This window comes from Eumetopias jubatus, unplaced genomic scaffold (genome assembly GCF_037043125.1).
Source record: "Eumetopias jubatus isolate StellerSeaLion01/CBP00866 unplaced genomic scaffold, mEumJub1_p1.0 scaffold_4, whole genome shotgun sequence".
Taxonomy (NCBI): Eukaryota; Metazoa; Chordata; class Mammalia; order Carnivora; family Otariidae; genus Eumetopias; species Eumetopias jubatus.
The window spans coordinates 76,076,024-76,091,747 of NW_028274810.1; the positions used below are offsets into that span (position 1 = coordinate 76,076,024).

At 36.4% G+C, this 15,724-nt stretch overlaps 1 protein-coding gene across 1 annotated transcript in view; it reads right to left on the reverse strand.

Annotated features, from left to right (window-relative positions):
• The window catches only part of RLF (RLF zinc finger), an 84,361-nt gene that overhangs the window by 40,255 nt on the left and 28,382 nt on the right, over nucleotides 1-15,724 (reverse strand). Inside the window, exons 2-5 of the mRNA XM_028123288.2 lie at nucleotides 12,419-12,573; nucleotides 11,285-11,366; nucleotides 7,294-7,426; nucleotides 1,491-1,693 (exon numbers count right to left, since the gene is read on the reverse strand). Of these exons, the coding sequence (XP_027979089.1) occupies nucleotides 1,491-1,693; nucleotides 7,294-7,426; nucleotides 11,285-11,366; nucleotides 12,419-12,573 (573 nt within the window). The remainder of the gene's footprint in view (nucleotides 1-1,490; nucleotides 1,694-7,293; nucleotides 7,427-11,284; nucleotides 11,367-12,418; nucleotides 12,574-15,724) is intronic.

Below are 15,724 nucleotides of genomic sequence, written 5' to 3' on the forward strand. Positions count from 1 at the left end.
AAGAACAGCATAAATGCTGACAGGATGGTTACAGCAGAGGGGTGACTGATGATGCAATAGAGAAAAGAAGTAGTGTAGCATTATTCTTGAGGGGCTGAGAGCAGATGGGATGTGATACTGAAGTCAAGGGGATTGCCTTAGGTAGGAGAACAGATAGAGTTATCCTTAGTAATGGAAGCAAAGGTATGCACATGCATAGATACAGGTAGGTGAACAGATGTCATGGAAGCAGCTTTGGAAATTCTCTTCCAACTGCCTCAATTTCCTCAGGGAAATAGGGAGAAAGTTCATCAATGGAAAGTGCAATGGGGCAGAAGGCATTACAGTATAGGTCTGAAGAAAAATAACAAAAGTATGAAATAGTAATCTATGAAGTGGAAAGAGAATGGCCTAAAAAAATTTAGTGTGACTGATTTCAAGTAAAATCAGTAGGCTGGTTTTCTTCACCCAAGTCTGACCCCACTGGTGCAGGTAAAGATATAGAGGAGGTAAAGACAGGGATAATCAGGATGCTCGTTAGTCAAATAAGCACAATTAAGGGAGAAACCAGTGGAGGAACTCAGGGAGTGATAATTTTGATTGACTATGGCAAAGAAGAGTAAGGAGGGAAATGAGTACATGAGAAGGATGGGGGACAGTGAACAGGTGAAAGGATTAACAGATTTTTGGTCCTGGAGTGAATGAGGTAGAAAGAGAGAGTTACATTTGGAATAGGAAATTATATATACAACTGTAAGTTGAAATTGTCATTAAAGTTTAAGAATTACTTTATGTCATAAATCAGACCCTTGGAATTCTAACCTTTAATAAGAAAAGTTCAGTGTAGAGGTAAAGTGAGAATCCATCTATCAGATCTAAGAGAATTATAGGTAGATGACGGAATATAGCTAGGAATTCCTCATCTTTCTCTGTATAATTTATCAAAAACTATTAGAGAAAGCAAATTCCAACTTTTTTAAAGAAAATGATTCAGGTTAAAAAAATGTAATCTGACATAGTTTTTTAAAAAGACTCAATTGCTTTATTATTTTCCATAGTATCCAGCTTGTCCACTTAATAGTTCAAAATGTATTCATGGGTTCTAAAGTCCTACACTTCTCTGCTTACACTTACATGTATGAAGTAACTTAAACTACAGCTAAGTGCCATTCTGTTTAGTTTATCCCTTGATATCAGTATTAATAATTTTGGCATTTCCCAAACACAGAGAAATCAATTAAAATAACTTTCACATTTGAAGATTTCAAAGCAAATCTTGCCCAAACACATAAAATACCCAACTGCATATTCTTTAATTATCTACTTTTCAAATCCACCTACAAGGCAACTATATATTCAATCTGTTGAACAGTTATATGCAATTAAAATGGCACTTTTCAGTAGTCAGGGGAAAAAAATATGTCTTGGTTTTCATCTTGCCATGCAACATTTACCAAAATCTATTAAATTCATAAGTGTGAATGACAAGAGCAGTTATTTGCTTTACTCACCTCCTTAATCGCATCTTCATTAGGGAGAATGGAACATAAGCATGTGATATAGGCTTGCTGAAAAGATGACACATTTGAAATTTCTTTTGATTCTGCACACAGTTTTGATAAAGCAGTGGCCTGAGGGATGCAGTTAGATTTCAACAAATGTTTTATTCGCATCTGCAGAAAGGAAGGTCCTTCTTGTGCAATCAATTTATTGACTAGAAAAAAGGAAAAATAAAAGTTTGATAACATACCTCATAACACATCAAGGTTAAGATGAAAGTTTGATATCTTTTGTTGCTGGTTTGTTGTATCAACTGAATAAAAATTCAGTTGATATAACTTAGGAAGTTTATTCTGATCTCAATACTCATCTAATGGAGCAGAGAGCAAAATAAATTAAATTTGCTAATGATTCCCACATTACTTAGTAGTTTTATTCTGAACACCAAACCTCTTAATAAAACTAATATTTTATCAAAATTAATTATTTGATTTTCTCCTCCCTCACTTTCTGATAAGGATATTACGGAATACGGAAATGAACTGTAAGCATAAGTGCAAGAAAAAGAAGTAACCTATGTAATATTAACAACCACCACTTGAACACTTTTATGAGGTACCAAGCTTTAGGCTGAATGTTTCTATATACCTTTCATTTATTCTTCACACCACCACCAAGGCAAGTATTATTATCCCCACTTTAAGGTTAGGAAAATTAATATTCAGAGAAATTAGGTAACTTGCCAAGGATTCCAAAGCCAGTGGTGTTCTTTCCTCTAAACCAGGAATTTCTCAAAGTGTGTTCCACCGACCAAAAGACCTGAGAGATAGTCCTAGAAAAAAAAAGGATTCCTTGGTCAAATCTCTGAACAGTCCTGCAATAAAGAAAACTGTTCACTTTTATTTAACCCAATGTCTCCCAAACTGATTTGACCAGAGAACCCTTTTACACATATTATTAGTACAATGTAAAATATATGTTCCTGGTTCAGTACACACTTTGGAAAACGCTGCTCTGAGCGGTACTAAATATTACGCATCTGAGCACTGACTTTCACAGTGTTCCAGATAATCCCTCAATTTATGAACAGCAGATACTCAAGAAGTATGTGACATCATTATATACCATTATTTAAAGAATGGATAATATTGTATGTCAAGACAAGTCATGAGCAAACAAACTGTTTAGGTATTTCATCGAAAATAGTGTTTCTCAAACTTGGAAGTGCCTTCTGAATAACGAGGGGTATCTTATTAAAATGCAGATTCTAATTCAGTAGGTCTGGAAATAGGACCTGAGATTTTGCTTTTCTAACAAGCCTCTCAGATGGTGCCCATGTTACTATGTCTACAGGCCATCTATGGAGTAGAAATTATTAATGATAAACCACTGCAGGGAGAGGGATTAACCACTGGCCCAGTCTTAACTACATCAAAACTGTACAGTTTTTTATTTTTTCAAATTTTCATTTAAATTCTAGCTAGTTAACATACAGTGCAATTATTGGTTTCAGGAGAATTCAGTGGTTCATCAATTACATGCAACACCCAGTGTTCATCACAACAAATACCCTCCATCACCCATCTAGCCCACCCCCCACCCACATCCCTCCATCAACCCTCATTTTGTTCTCTATCATTAAGTCTCTTATGGTTTGTTTCCCTCTTTTCTCCCTCCCCTAGATTCATATGTTTTGTTTCTTCAATTCTACACATGAATGAAATCATATGGTATTTGTCTTTCTCAGACTTATTTCGGTTAGCATAATACACTCTAGCTCCATCCACGTTGTTGCAAATAGCAAGATTTCAATCTTCTTGATGGCTCAGTAACATTCCAGTGTGTGTGTGTGTGTGTGTGTGTGTGTGTACACCACATCTTCTTTATCCATTCATCAGCTGGTGGGGACAACTGGGGTCTTTCCACAGTTTGGCTATTGTTTACAGTTTTTAAAATTCCTTAAAAAATAGGTAATAACCGTATATGCACATGACACAAAATTCAAAAGGCACAAAAAATGGTGTAACGTTCAAGTTGTCTCCTTTCTGCCCTAACTCCAGTACTCTAGTCTCCCTCCCCAAAAAACAATTGTTTCCAACTTCTTGTTTATCTTTCCAGAAATATTCTGAGTACAGAGGACCTATTTATTTTCCCACTAAAATATATCATACAGTTCATTCTATATAGGTGGAAAGTGCCCATTTCCTGTGATACTTCAAAAAGGTCTAGATTCTAGAGCTCCAACTCTGCAGATTTTGATTTAGCAGGTGAAGCCTGGACCTGGGGTGGGAGGAGGGAGAGAAGGAAGAAGAGAAGGAGAGGGAGAGAGAGAGGGAGGAAGGGAGGAAAAGGAAGGGGGAGGGGAGAAGGGGAGGGAGTGTGTGTTGGTTTTAAATTCCATAGATACTCTAATATAGTCAAGGTCAAAAAGTATGGATGGAAAACAGATCACTTCCACTTGGATTTTTCCATTTTGGTCTCACAGGCACTAAATTCCACAAAATGAACTCAAAATCATATCTCCCACTCAAATAGCTCCTCATTCCTTCTATTTTCAGTAATGGTATTCTCTCAATCATACAGAAATGAAATTTTGGCATTATCCTTCCTTACCAACTCTGTCCTTCAATTATTATTATATCCTTATTGTATCCTAGCAATTCTTTTTTAAACTCTCCAATCTAATTCTTCCATATATTGCCTGCCACATCTACCACCCCAATATCCTACTCTGCCTAACATCAGATTCTGCTGTTTATTTGTCCTACCAGGTTGTAAGCATATTCACAAATCCCACCATGAATACAGGCGTGTCATCTATACATCCTACCCTCTTCTGAATTTTCACAGCATTTTACTTCTTTCACTACACTTACTTTTCTCTTTAAGTACAGGAATAAAGGATTACAGTGTAAAGAGGTTAAGATCTCAGGTTCTGGAACCACCAAGGTGAGGATGAATCATGACCCTGGCACATACTAAGCTGTGAGACCCTTGGACAAATTAACTGACTTTTCTGAGCTTCAAGTTTCTTCATCTGTAAAAAAGTTAGTAATAGCCACCTCACAGAACTGAACCAATCATAAATGAAATACCAGTAATGCAGATCAGATAGTTAGCACAGGGCCAGGCACAGGGTAAATGCTCAGTACTAGCTATTATGATTCTGTCATCTCCCTTCCTACACCATCAGCAATCTGTAAACAAATACTATGTCTTGTTAACTTTTGTATTCCCTTCAGCACTAAGCACGATGCCTTACATTATTAGAGGAGTTTAATAAAACCATGTATTTTGCAACTGAGTGGTTATCACTCTTCAATCAAAAACTTTTAGTATCTCCTCACCTGGGTTCAAATTCTGCCCTCCAATTTTAACTACGTGGCCTTGGGCATGTATAATCTTACCTGGTTTATGGACTAAATGAGATATGGAAAGCATTAACATGGTGCTTACCACATAACACTCTCAACTGTAGCTATTATTTCTACGAGGTAAAACTACTTTACTCAATATACTACAACCAATTACACCACTGTATCAACTTTTAACACACAAACCAATCTTACATTTTTTTTTTAAGATTTATTTATTTATTTCAAAGACAGCAAGAGTACACATGGGGGAGGGGCAGAGAAAGAGAGAGTCTCAAGCGACTCCACACTGAGCACAGAGCCCAGGACGGGGCTTGATCTCATGACCCTGAGATCATGACCTGAGCTGAAACCAAGAGTCAGTCACTTAACCAACTGTGCCACCAGGCGTCCCTAATCTTGCATTTTAAAATTCATTTCAAGTTATGTATCTTAACTTTTTTATTTATTTTTAAGGATTTATTTATTTTAGAGAGCAAGAAACAGCACAAGCAGAAGGGGCAGAAGAAGAGGGAGAGAAAAATCTCAAGGAGACTCCACAATGAGCATGAAGCCCGATGTGGGGCTCATCTCACAACCCTGGGATCACAACCTGAGGAAAAACCAAGAGTCGGACACTTAACTGACTATGCCACCCAGGCACCCCTTAACTTTGTTTTTTAAAAAGGAAATCCAGCCATACATTTCAATATTTAAAATGAAAATAAAGCGTACAATGACAAGTCTCATTCCCAGCTGTATTCTTTCTGTATTTTTGTCATTTTAGTACAAAATAATTTTTTTAAATTTTCACTTATTTATTTAAGAGAAAGTCCAAGTGAGAGGAGGAGAGGGATAGGGAGAGAGAGAAGCCCAAGCAGACTCCCTGCTGAGTACACAGCCCTATGGGGGGCTCAATCCCAGGACCCCAAGATCATGACTTGAGCCAAAACCAAGAGTTGGATGCTGAACCGACTGTGCCACCCAGGCACCCTAGTACAAAATAATTTTTTTTTAAAGATTTATTTAATCGACAGAGAGAGAGAGAGAGAGGGAACACAAGCAGGGGGAGCGGCAGGCAGAGAGAGAGGGAGAGGAAGAAGCAGGCTCCCCGCTGAGCAGGGAGCCCGATGCGGGGCTCGATCCCAGGATCCTGGCATCATGACCGGAGCCGAAGGCAGCTGATTAACCAACTGAGCCACCCAGATGCCCTTACAAAATAATTTTTAATCATATATCCTTTCTTCCATCTATATTCAACAATTGAACTGTTTTGTTGTATTTCCTTACTTAGCTTTTCTTTTCCTGAACCATTTAAAAATAAATCGCAAAGATCATTGAGAGTTTACCTTGTGTATACTTCATCATGTAAAAAAATGGTAACATTTAAGGTCATTAAAAACGGCCTTCCCCCCCCCCTTTTTTAACAGGAAAGCCCATTTTTGTTTTTACTGGAGGCTCAAGTGGCACATGAGAATTCATAAAATGGCTTCAGAGGTAGGAGGAAGAAGGGACACAGAATAATTCCTAAGATATGTAGGTGTTCTCTACCCACTCAGAGTCTTACAGATAGTAGGTACTTAAATTTTATTGAATAGATAGGATACCACGAGACGTTAGGAGAACAGTGCTTCTCCCCATTTCTTGATTTTTTTCTATATGAAAAGAAATTAAGTACTGTTAATTCCTGAGGTGGGGTGATGTATTTGATTGGTACATCAAGAGAAAATAAAGTGGGAACATTTAACACCACTCCACCCTTCTTCCTCTTGGGCTTAGGCTTGCCTATAGAGAGCAAGACATACTCTTGCTCTTAAAGTTAAAGACATACCAAAAGTATAAAAACTCTCCTGAACTTCATTTTTATTCCAGAAACATACTTAACACAATGTGATCCTTTTTTCTACTAACTTAAAGCAAATGAAATCACAATTGGTGGTTTTAAATGAGATAATTTTGTGTGCCTAAAATGCAAATATCAATTCAAATCCACAAATCTTCTGGTCTTAAACTAATAATTTTACAAATAAAAATGTTCATTCTTTGCGTTTCTCTACAAAATGCTAAATTCCAATATTTCATACATTTAAAATAAAAAAGTAATTTTTTTCATGGTCTTAGTTGTAGTAACCAGTGAACAATATATGAGCAAAGCTCTACCATATACCAAAGACTAGAAACAGATTATTCATTTGTATCTCAGGAACTTTATATGAACACTGTTACTCAATGCAACATTTTAAAGTAAGTACAAGGAATATTTAAAACACTACTAAAAATGCAAAAATATTTAGTCAAAACATTAAATGCTAATGTAATGGTTAGTTTTTACTATTCAAAGGAGAATAGACTGGGTATAGATACACAGGTGATACTCACAAAATTTTAACCCATTAATGAATTCTAATTCTCTTAGATCTAAATCTTGCTTCAAAATAGTCAGTGAAGTTTTAAGGCTTACCTTCTTCTGTTTCTACTGGCTGTTGAGACAGAATTTTAAGAAGAACTGGGTTTTTCCACACCCCTTCCTTGGTAACATGAACCAATATTTGTAGGTTATTATTCCCAAATTCCAATAATGCATCATGTGACTCCTAAAACAAAAACAGCACATCCAGAAAACAGGCTAATAAGCAATATAAAAAAGTTTTGCCTTTTCAATGTATCTGAACATCTACAAAAGGAACTATTATCTTGCATTTCCTAAAAAGAAATAAGCAGGAACAAAACCTATCCTCAAAGCTTTGTGAATTGTTGCTGTTTTTTTTTTTCTTTTAAGATTTTATTTATTTATTTGACAGAGAGACAGCAAGAGAGGGAACACAAGCAGGGGGAGCTGGAGAGGGAGAAGCAGGCTCCCCGCTGAGCAGGGAACCCAATGTGGGGCTCAATCCCAGGACACTGGGATCATGACCTGAGCTGAAGGCAGATGCTTAACGACTGAGCCACCCAGGCGCCCCTATTACTATTTTCTTTAAAAAATGAAACCAGGGTGTTTTCACTAAATTAAAGGGCACCTTTAAAATGTTTTCTTAAATTCTCCTTAGGTAAAATTTTCACCACAATTCAATTTACAACCTCACATTACTAAATTATTTTAAGGCCACTGTTCAACTTTCTTTTAAAGGATTCTGCAGTACTCACAAAGATAACCTATTCCTCCTAATAGAAATATTACTTAATGAGGCCAATAAATACATTTTTTCACTGTTTAAATTCTTCTATCAAATGACTTTTTAAATGAAAAGTGGCTCTATATAAAATGTCATGGAAAGTCTAGGTTATCAGCTATCATTCTATCTCCTCAGAAAACAAAATACAATTGCCAATAGTTTGTTCTTTAAAATATTTATGTACACAAAGGGTCAGGAGAAAGGGGTCAGAAATCTAACTTGACATAAAAGATTAAGTATATGTCTCCACTGTCCTCTATTACTAGTGGGGATTATTGGTTGTTCCCATCTTTTAAAATTTTAATGTGTTTTCTCTTATTTTAGAATGCTAAAATTCTCAAGAAACATAAGCTTCCATTTACAGCAATATTCTTTGGAAAATATAAGTTAATGATGTTCACAGACCTAAGAATATAATCTTATATTCACTTAAGTGAAATACAAGAAATAAAATTCACTTTTTCCCTTAACTTTAATGTCAGAATTATAGGTTTTTAACACATGCACTCCCAATGTGCTGAGTTACCTTCTGCAGAGAAAGGGTTTAAAATTGAGAATTGACACAGAAAGTGCTATTTTCAATTAACAGTTTACTAATAGCAGTATTTAACCGATGCTGCAATTTTTCCTTTAAGGGCTTGAATTGTCCTCAGGCTTCTTTCTCCCTAACTTAGGCTGACAGGCATTTATTCTACAGTGAAGATGAAGATTCCATGTAAAAATTTCAGAATTTGCAGTGTCTGATTACCTTATATGTAATATTTAACAGACCTGTGTCATCACACTTTGGCAGAAAATAATACTATCCACCATGATACACAGAAACTAAAATAAAAGACCACAGTCTGGGTTAAATATAAAAGCAGCTTTCTATTTTTCATCTGTTCAAAATACAGTATATTCTGCATAAGAATGATGTGTATAATCCTTTGTTACCAACAGGTATATATTATAGCAATGTTACTTTTAAAGGGTAATATTAAAGTCTTTAAAAACTATGGTAGAGGGTGCCTGGGTGGCTCAGTCGGTTAAGCGTCTGCCTTTGGCTCAGGTCCTGGGATCGAGTCCCACATCCGGCTCTCTGCTCAGCGGGGAGTCTGCTTCTGCTTCTCCCTCTCACTTTCCCTTTCTCAAATAAATAAATAAAATCTTAAAAAAAAAAACTATGGTAGAATTTTAAAAATCATTTTAAAACTTAAATTTTTTTTTAAAGGTAAAAAATATACGAGTCCACATCTTGAAATCTACAATACAGAAATACCAGCACAGGAAGTTCACTTTAGCACTATTTACAATAAATAACAGATTTGGCAAAATAATTTATGGTGCAACCACATAACAGAAGCACAGGCATTCCAAATAAGGGAGAACTATAGATACAAACTTAGACATTCAACTATGATAAAATTAGGTTTAAAAAGGTTGCAAAAAATAGGATCTCATTTTTGTTTATTAGAAAATCCATTTCAGGGTATATTTTCATATCCATAGGTAAAAGACCCGGAAGGGTTACACAAGCTGAAAACAGTGAATGAGAGCGTTCTCTCTGTGGCCCGCTCTGATAAAACTATTCTCTTACCAAAACCTTCCCCAAAACTATCTGCTGCCTTGTCCATTTATCACTAAAATAACAAAACTTCAGGGTTTTAACCTTTCAGATTTCAACGGAGACCATGTCTTACATTTATCTGTACCTCTACTGCATTTATTTTACTGAACACATATTCAAAAATATATCCTGTATGATAAATGGTAGGAAAAGACACACAGGTAGAGGGAAAAGGCAAATATTTTATGCAGGCATACAATCTAAGAAAATAATAAAGAAATATGACAGTATTCTCTCTGCAAATAATACTATTATAAATAATAGTAACAACCCAAACAAGATTAATGAGATTTGCCCTTCTAGACTGTTGTATGACAGGACAAAACTACTGGCAGGCCTCAAAACACAGCGTGACAAAATCAGTGTGTTATGTATGAAAGATGATTTTAGCAGCTTTATGAATATGTGACGAATCAGGATCACATCACAGGGATTAAAATAGGCCAAGGAATTTCTCGGGGCGCCTGGGTGGCTCAGATGGTTGAGCGTCTGCCTTCGGCTCAGGTCATGATCCCAGGGTCCTGGGATCGAGTCCCGCCATCGGGCTCCCTGCTAGGCAGGGAGCCTGCTTCTCCCTCTGCCTCTGCCTCTCTCTCTGACTCTCATGAATTAAAAAAAAAAAAAAAAAAATTAAAATAGGCCAAGGACACAACCAGAAACAATCCTCTTTTCCCCAAAAAGAAAAAGATTAACATTATTATCATTTCATTTTGGGTTATATATCCCAGAGGAAAGAAGTTTCCAGATAATGAAGTATGTCTGTTAATATTCAAATCCTTACTTGTGCCTACACGACACAGGTCCAGACTACTACACAGTCTGTGTCCTCGAGGAGCAGCTGGCCAAAAGCAAGCTCTGGCTATAAATCTGAGTGTAACTCTGGGCAAGCTAATCAACACTCTCTCCTGTCTCCCTGTCTGTAGTGGAGATTCAAATGATCCCTACATTATAAGGTTTGTAATTTGATTACAAGACAAAAAACACATAAAACAGTAGAGCAGTATTTAGTACACAGTGATAATGAATGACCGCTATTACCACTGTGTCTATTTTTTAGAATAGTTTTTCTGTCTCTATCAGTAACACGCAAATTTGCCTCCTGTTGTATTTTCCTCCTATCCTACTCTATCCTCCATAAACTTTCTGATGTGCTCACCTATTCAGAAAGCTGATAATCAAGCCAATATGAGAGCCAATGTAGCTCTTCTGTAAGTAAAATGCATGAATAGAATCTATGACGAGTATTTTGGTTGTTTGAGAGACTTACAATGCTAGACACAATCCCTGAAGTGTTAGGGGGAAATTACTAGATAAGTGTACTTAGAATGATCCAAATACTCCTACCTTATAACCACATACAATTTTACATTTTTAATAGCTTTATTCTGTCTAAACGTTGCTTTTGTTTTTAAACTTTGTTTCTGAGTAATGAAAACTTGTGTTGATTCCTAAGCTATATAAAGGCTAACAAAACCAAATGAAAGACAAAAGCAATTTTTAACACACCCCTTCATTTGGAAGACCTCTTTCTCAAAATTTCATGAACTTAGTATCAATATACAATATACTTGTTTTTCTTCCAAATTTTCCATTTTAGTTTGCTGGGAGAAATTAACTAGGTGTCTTGGATATCTAAACAGTGATCTTTTTTTCAGCCCAAATCAACTCACCTGTAGAGACTGAAGGAAGAGTACCCAGACTTCACATGGCAGTTCACTTTCAGACACTGAAAGCAGTAATTCAAAACAACTCCTATAATGTAAAATAATGAAGTCAGGATATAAATGTGGTTATAAGCATAATCAAATACAGTATGACAATGATACGGAATATACATTTTACATTTGTTTAGACTATTTGAAATTTGTTCCTTACTCTTTAAAATTTTCTTCAACATACTTATATTGGCTTTTCGACTTTAAAAAAGAAAAAAAAGAAAAACCAGGAGGCTTTACAGTTACATTGTGGCTTTAAAACATTTGGTAATAATATATTCCTTTTAGAAAAAATATTCCAAGCAGTTTAGTTTATTAGGGTATAGGAGGGTACTTGAATAGGAACCGTCCTGATCCCAGAAGACAAAAACAGGAGCTCATGCTACTGTCAATTCAGCTGATAAAGAAATAAATATATGTAACTGTCATCTATGTAGGTTCTTGTCACTTGCAGAGGAAAAGAAGGACTGGGAAGGCCATTTCTTTACCTCTCACAGATTAGAAGTTATCCTTCCAAACAACCTGTAAGCTAAACCAATCTAAAAACTGAATAGCTGTTGTACCTTTTCAATTTGCAGATGAAAATTACATTGAAGGTGTAATTATATCTGCTACTAGGCAGCCAAATATTAAAACAGCAGCTAAATTATCATGGACTCAGGGTGGTAATCTTATATATATCCTGGTATTTTCTGCTAGTAAAATTATTCTTAGTTCAAATAACATAACTGAACTGCAAAATTTCATAGTTATTTCCCCTCAAAGACCACTACAGTTTCCAGCTACTCTGTTACTTATATTGATCCATACCTAAGGACAGAAAGAAAATGTATCATTCTTGGAGGCTAAGCCTGAGTAAAAAGAGACTCTGGAGGCAATTAAAGATTATGTTGATTATGTTTGGCTGGAGCTTCACTTGTACTTTATCTCCTGGGAACCAGAGTATGAAGACTCAGAGCAAAGGAAATTTCATTCTAAGGTATGACTTTCGGTGCTCTGAATAACGTGATGTCATAGTAAAGAGAAGTCAAGCAAACATTACAATCTAAAGTACTCAATTTTAACAGTGACTTAAGTACTTAAACTTACAGTACTAATCTGCCAAGCACTAAGAGGACATCTTCACATTCAGTAGTTAAATATGGGCGTGCACTGGCAAAGCTTTGAATGGCAAGTCGATATACCTCCAGAAGATACACCATATGTTCTGAGGCATTCTTGTTGCTTGCATATTGCAATAAGGTCTAAAAAAATAAAATTAAAGTATTAATTAAACAATAAAAACAATAAAACAGACTGTCTTTGTTCTCAAATGCATGGTCCCTCCCCTTTTTTTCTAATAAATGCATACACCTTTTATTTGCCTTTTTAGGCTCTGATTTGTTTAGAGGATTCTATTTTCATCACTTAATGAATTGATTCTGCTGAGTTAAAGAAAAGCCAAAACTGCTCTTTTGACATGAGAATAAATCTAAGAATAAAGCCACAAAATGTCTATAGCTGTTCTCAATGAGGTCTGGAGTTTCAATCTCTGAAATTCAATAATGATGAGTTTCATTAATCCATTAAATTGAGCCCCAACCATGTGCCAACCACTGGGTATCCGAGAATAAGGCTATGATCCCTACCTTGTACAAAAAGAGACTTATTCCTGAGTATGATCCTCAGCTCCATAACTTCATAAAATCCATTTTTCCCTGCATACACAGAACTGATTAGGCCTGATTTACACTAACCGATTTATGAAAGAATGATGTCATATTTATATTTTTAACTAAGTTTATTTTTAAAAATTAACATGTAGGCCAAATGCCAATTTGTTTGTTTATAATAAGGGATAGTCATATTACCACCCAGAGTACCCCATGATCCATACTGTGGTTATCTAAGACAGTACCTGGTAGTATGAAATCTAGTATATGTGCTGCCGAAGGGAGCACTGGTAGTATGAAATCTAAAACAAAGGAAAATGGAATACAATCAAGCCTGATAAACTACATCTGTCCAACACAAGGATTTGTTCAAATGATGGTGGAAAGCTGGCTTATGTTCTCTCTGGACAATGCTAGAAAATCACTACTGAATTCTTGTTTGGGGATTCTCTAGGTTCCACAGAGTTGTACTCTCTTAATATGTATCTTCCTCCTAACAACTGATTAGGTTTTGCTTATGGTCAGTTGATATATCTAGTTAGGTTACCACTTGAATTATGCATAGGCAGGATAGAAGTTTTTTCCTCTACTTTCTGATTGGGTTAGTCCTAACTCTTTGATTGGGGCTACTTCTATAGGAAAGGCTTATTTTCAGAGGGTAACTTTATCCTGAGTAAATTACATGTGATTTGAATTCATTACCCCCTGCCCCAGAATAATTTCTTCAAAAAGTCCTAACTTCTTGTCTTTAATTTTTCTGCCTGAAATTTTTCTACAAATAGCTGTGGTAGCATTGCAGAATTCCACTGGATTTTCTGCAGCTTTAGTTTCCAAACTAAGTCTCCGTATCAGTTCCGATAATTAAGAACAGTCTTGATTACTTAAAATAAAAAAAAGAAGAACCTTAAAGGAAATATATAATAAACAATTACACCATATATAGTAAAAACTGTTAGCTAACACACTGGATTATCTGGTCTTTGCACATCTGAATGATCAAGCCATTTATTTTAGTATATCAATTCAATTAAGTATCTTGCTGCCGTTACCACACTTTATAGAGATGTGAGCTCCTTCTGTATTTTCAGAACAGCATTATGTCCTCATTTAATCAAATTCCAAATTTTAATAAAAAAAAACTTAATAACACAGGATCCTAAAACTCACCCCATAACAATCCTTTTTGCAGCTAAATGAGTACAGAGAAGGAACGCAGAATATGTGCTTATCTGTTATATAAGTAAGAGTTCACACAATCTCTGAAGAAATTTATTAAAATCTTTGTTAGAAACAAAGTCTGTTTCAGGTCAGTGAATTACTTACTGTCTGCACTGGTTAATCTAAAACCAGAGAACTTGACAAACTGACACTCAATGGCAGATTTTATGCTCCCTGAGGTCAGATATTATGTGTTATCAATCTTTACAGGCCTAACAATTCTCCACCCACTTCTACCACCACAGAATATTCTCTCAAGTCTCACTAAATGTTTGCTGATCCATTCACCATTTTCTTCACTGGACAAACATTTATAGAGAAGCCTACTCTAACCTATGCTAGGTGTTGGGGAGAAAGACATGGGGGGTGCCTATCCTCATGCAGCTTTCTGAATGAGTCAATACAGTGTGACAGTTGAAACCACACATGCAAATTAACCAACTGCTGCCTGAAGTATATAAAGAGAAGGGCACAGTGCATACAGATGAGGTGGGTCTTGCCAAGTCCACCTTCCCACTCAGAATGCTCCTGACACCAACCTAGTATCTTCTGACACAACCATTCCATTAAGACTTCTACAAGTTACACAATTTCAAAGATTCAATACCTCATGGGTATTTATGTTTACAGCTTGCCCTATACTGCTTTATATATTCTTATATTCCTGAATCTTTTCACCCTCATGTGTTAGTCCAAATAAATAGGTCCCCTTTAACATATCCATTATGACATACTTTGAGCATCTGAAGAATCACTGGAACAATCTTCCTCACTATCACCTTTTAAAAATTCAAGATTAGGGCGCCTGGGTGGCTCAGTTGGTTAAGCGACTGCCTTCAGCTCAGGTCATGATCCTGGAGTCCCGGAATCGAGTCCCACATCAGGCTCCCTGCTCAGCGAGGAGCCTGCTTCTCCCTCTGACCCCCCCCCATCTCATGTACTCTCTCTCATTCTCGCTCTCTCAAATAAATCTTTAAAAAAATAAAAATAAAAATTCAAGATTAAGTTAAATGAATTACAGACATCCAAATAACATTCCATCAGAAGCAGGAAAGAAAAAGAGGTCTCATTTCTCTTTAGAAATTGAAATTTTAGGGGCGCCTGGGTGGCTCAGTTGTTAAGCCTCTGCCTTTGGCTCAGGTCATGGTCCCAGGGTCCTGGGATAGAGCCCCGCATCAGGCTCCCTGCTCAGTGGGAAGTCTGCTTCTCCCTCTCCCCCTCTCCCTGCTTGTGTTCCCTCTCTCACTGTGTCTCTCTCTTTCAAAAAAATAAATAAAATCTTAAAAAAAAAAATTTTAAATTTTAGACACCAACAAAACTGAAAGGGAAGGTAAGTAATAAATAGGACTCTGGGGCGCCTGGGTGGCTCAGTCGGTTAAGTGTCTGCCTTCAGCTCAGGTCATGATCTCAGGGTCCCAGGATCGAGCCCCATGTTGGGCTCCCTGTTCAGCAGGGAGTCTGCTTCTCCCTCTCCCTCTGCCCCTCCCCCCGGCTCCTGAATGCTCAAATAAATAAAATCTTTATT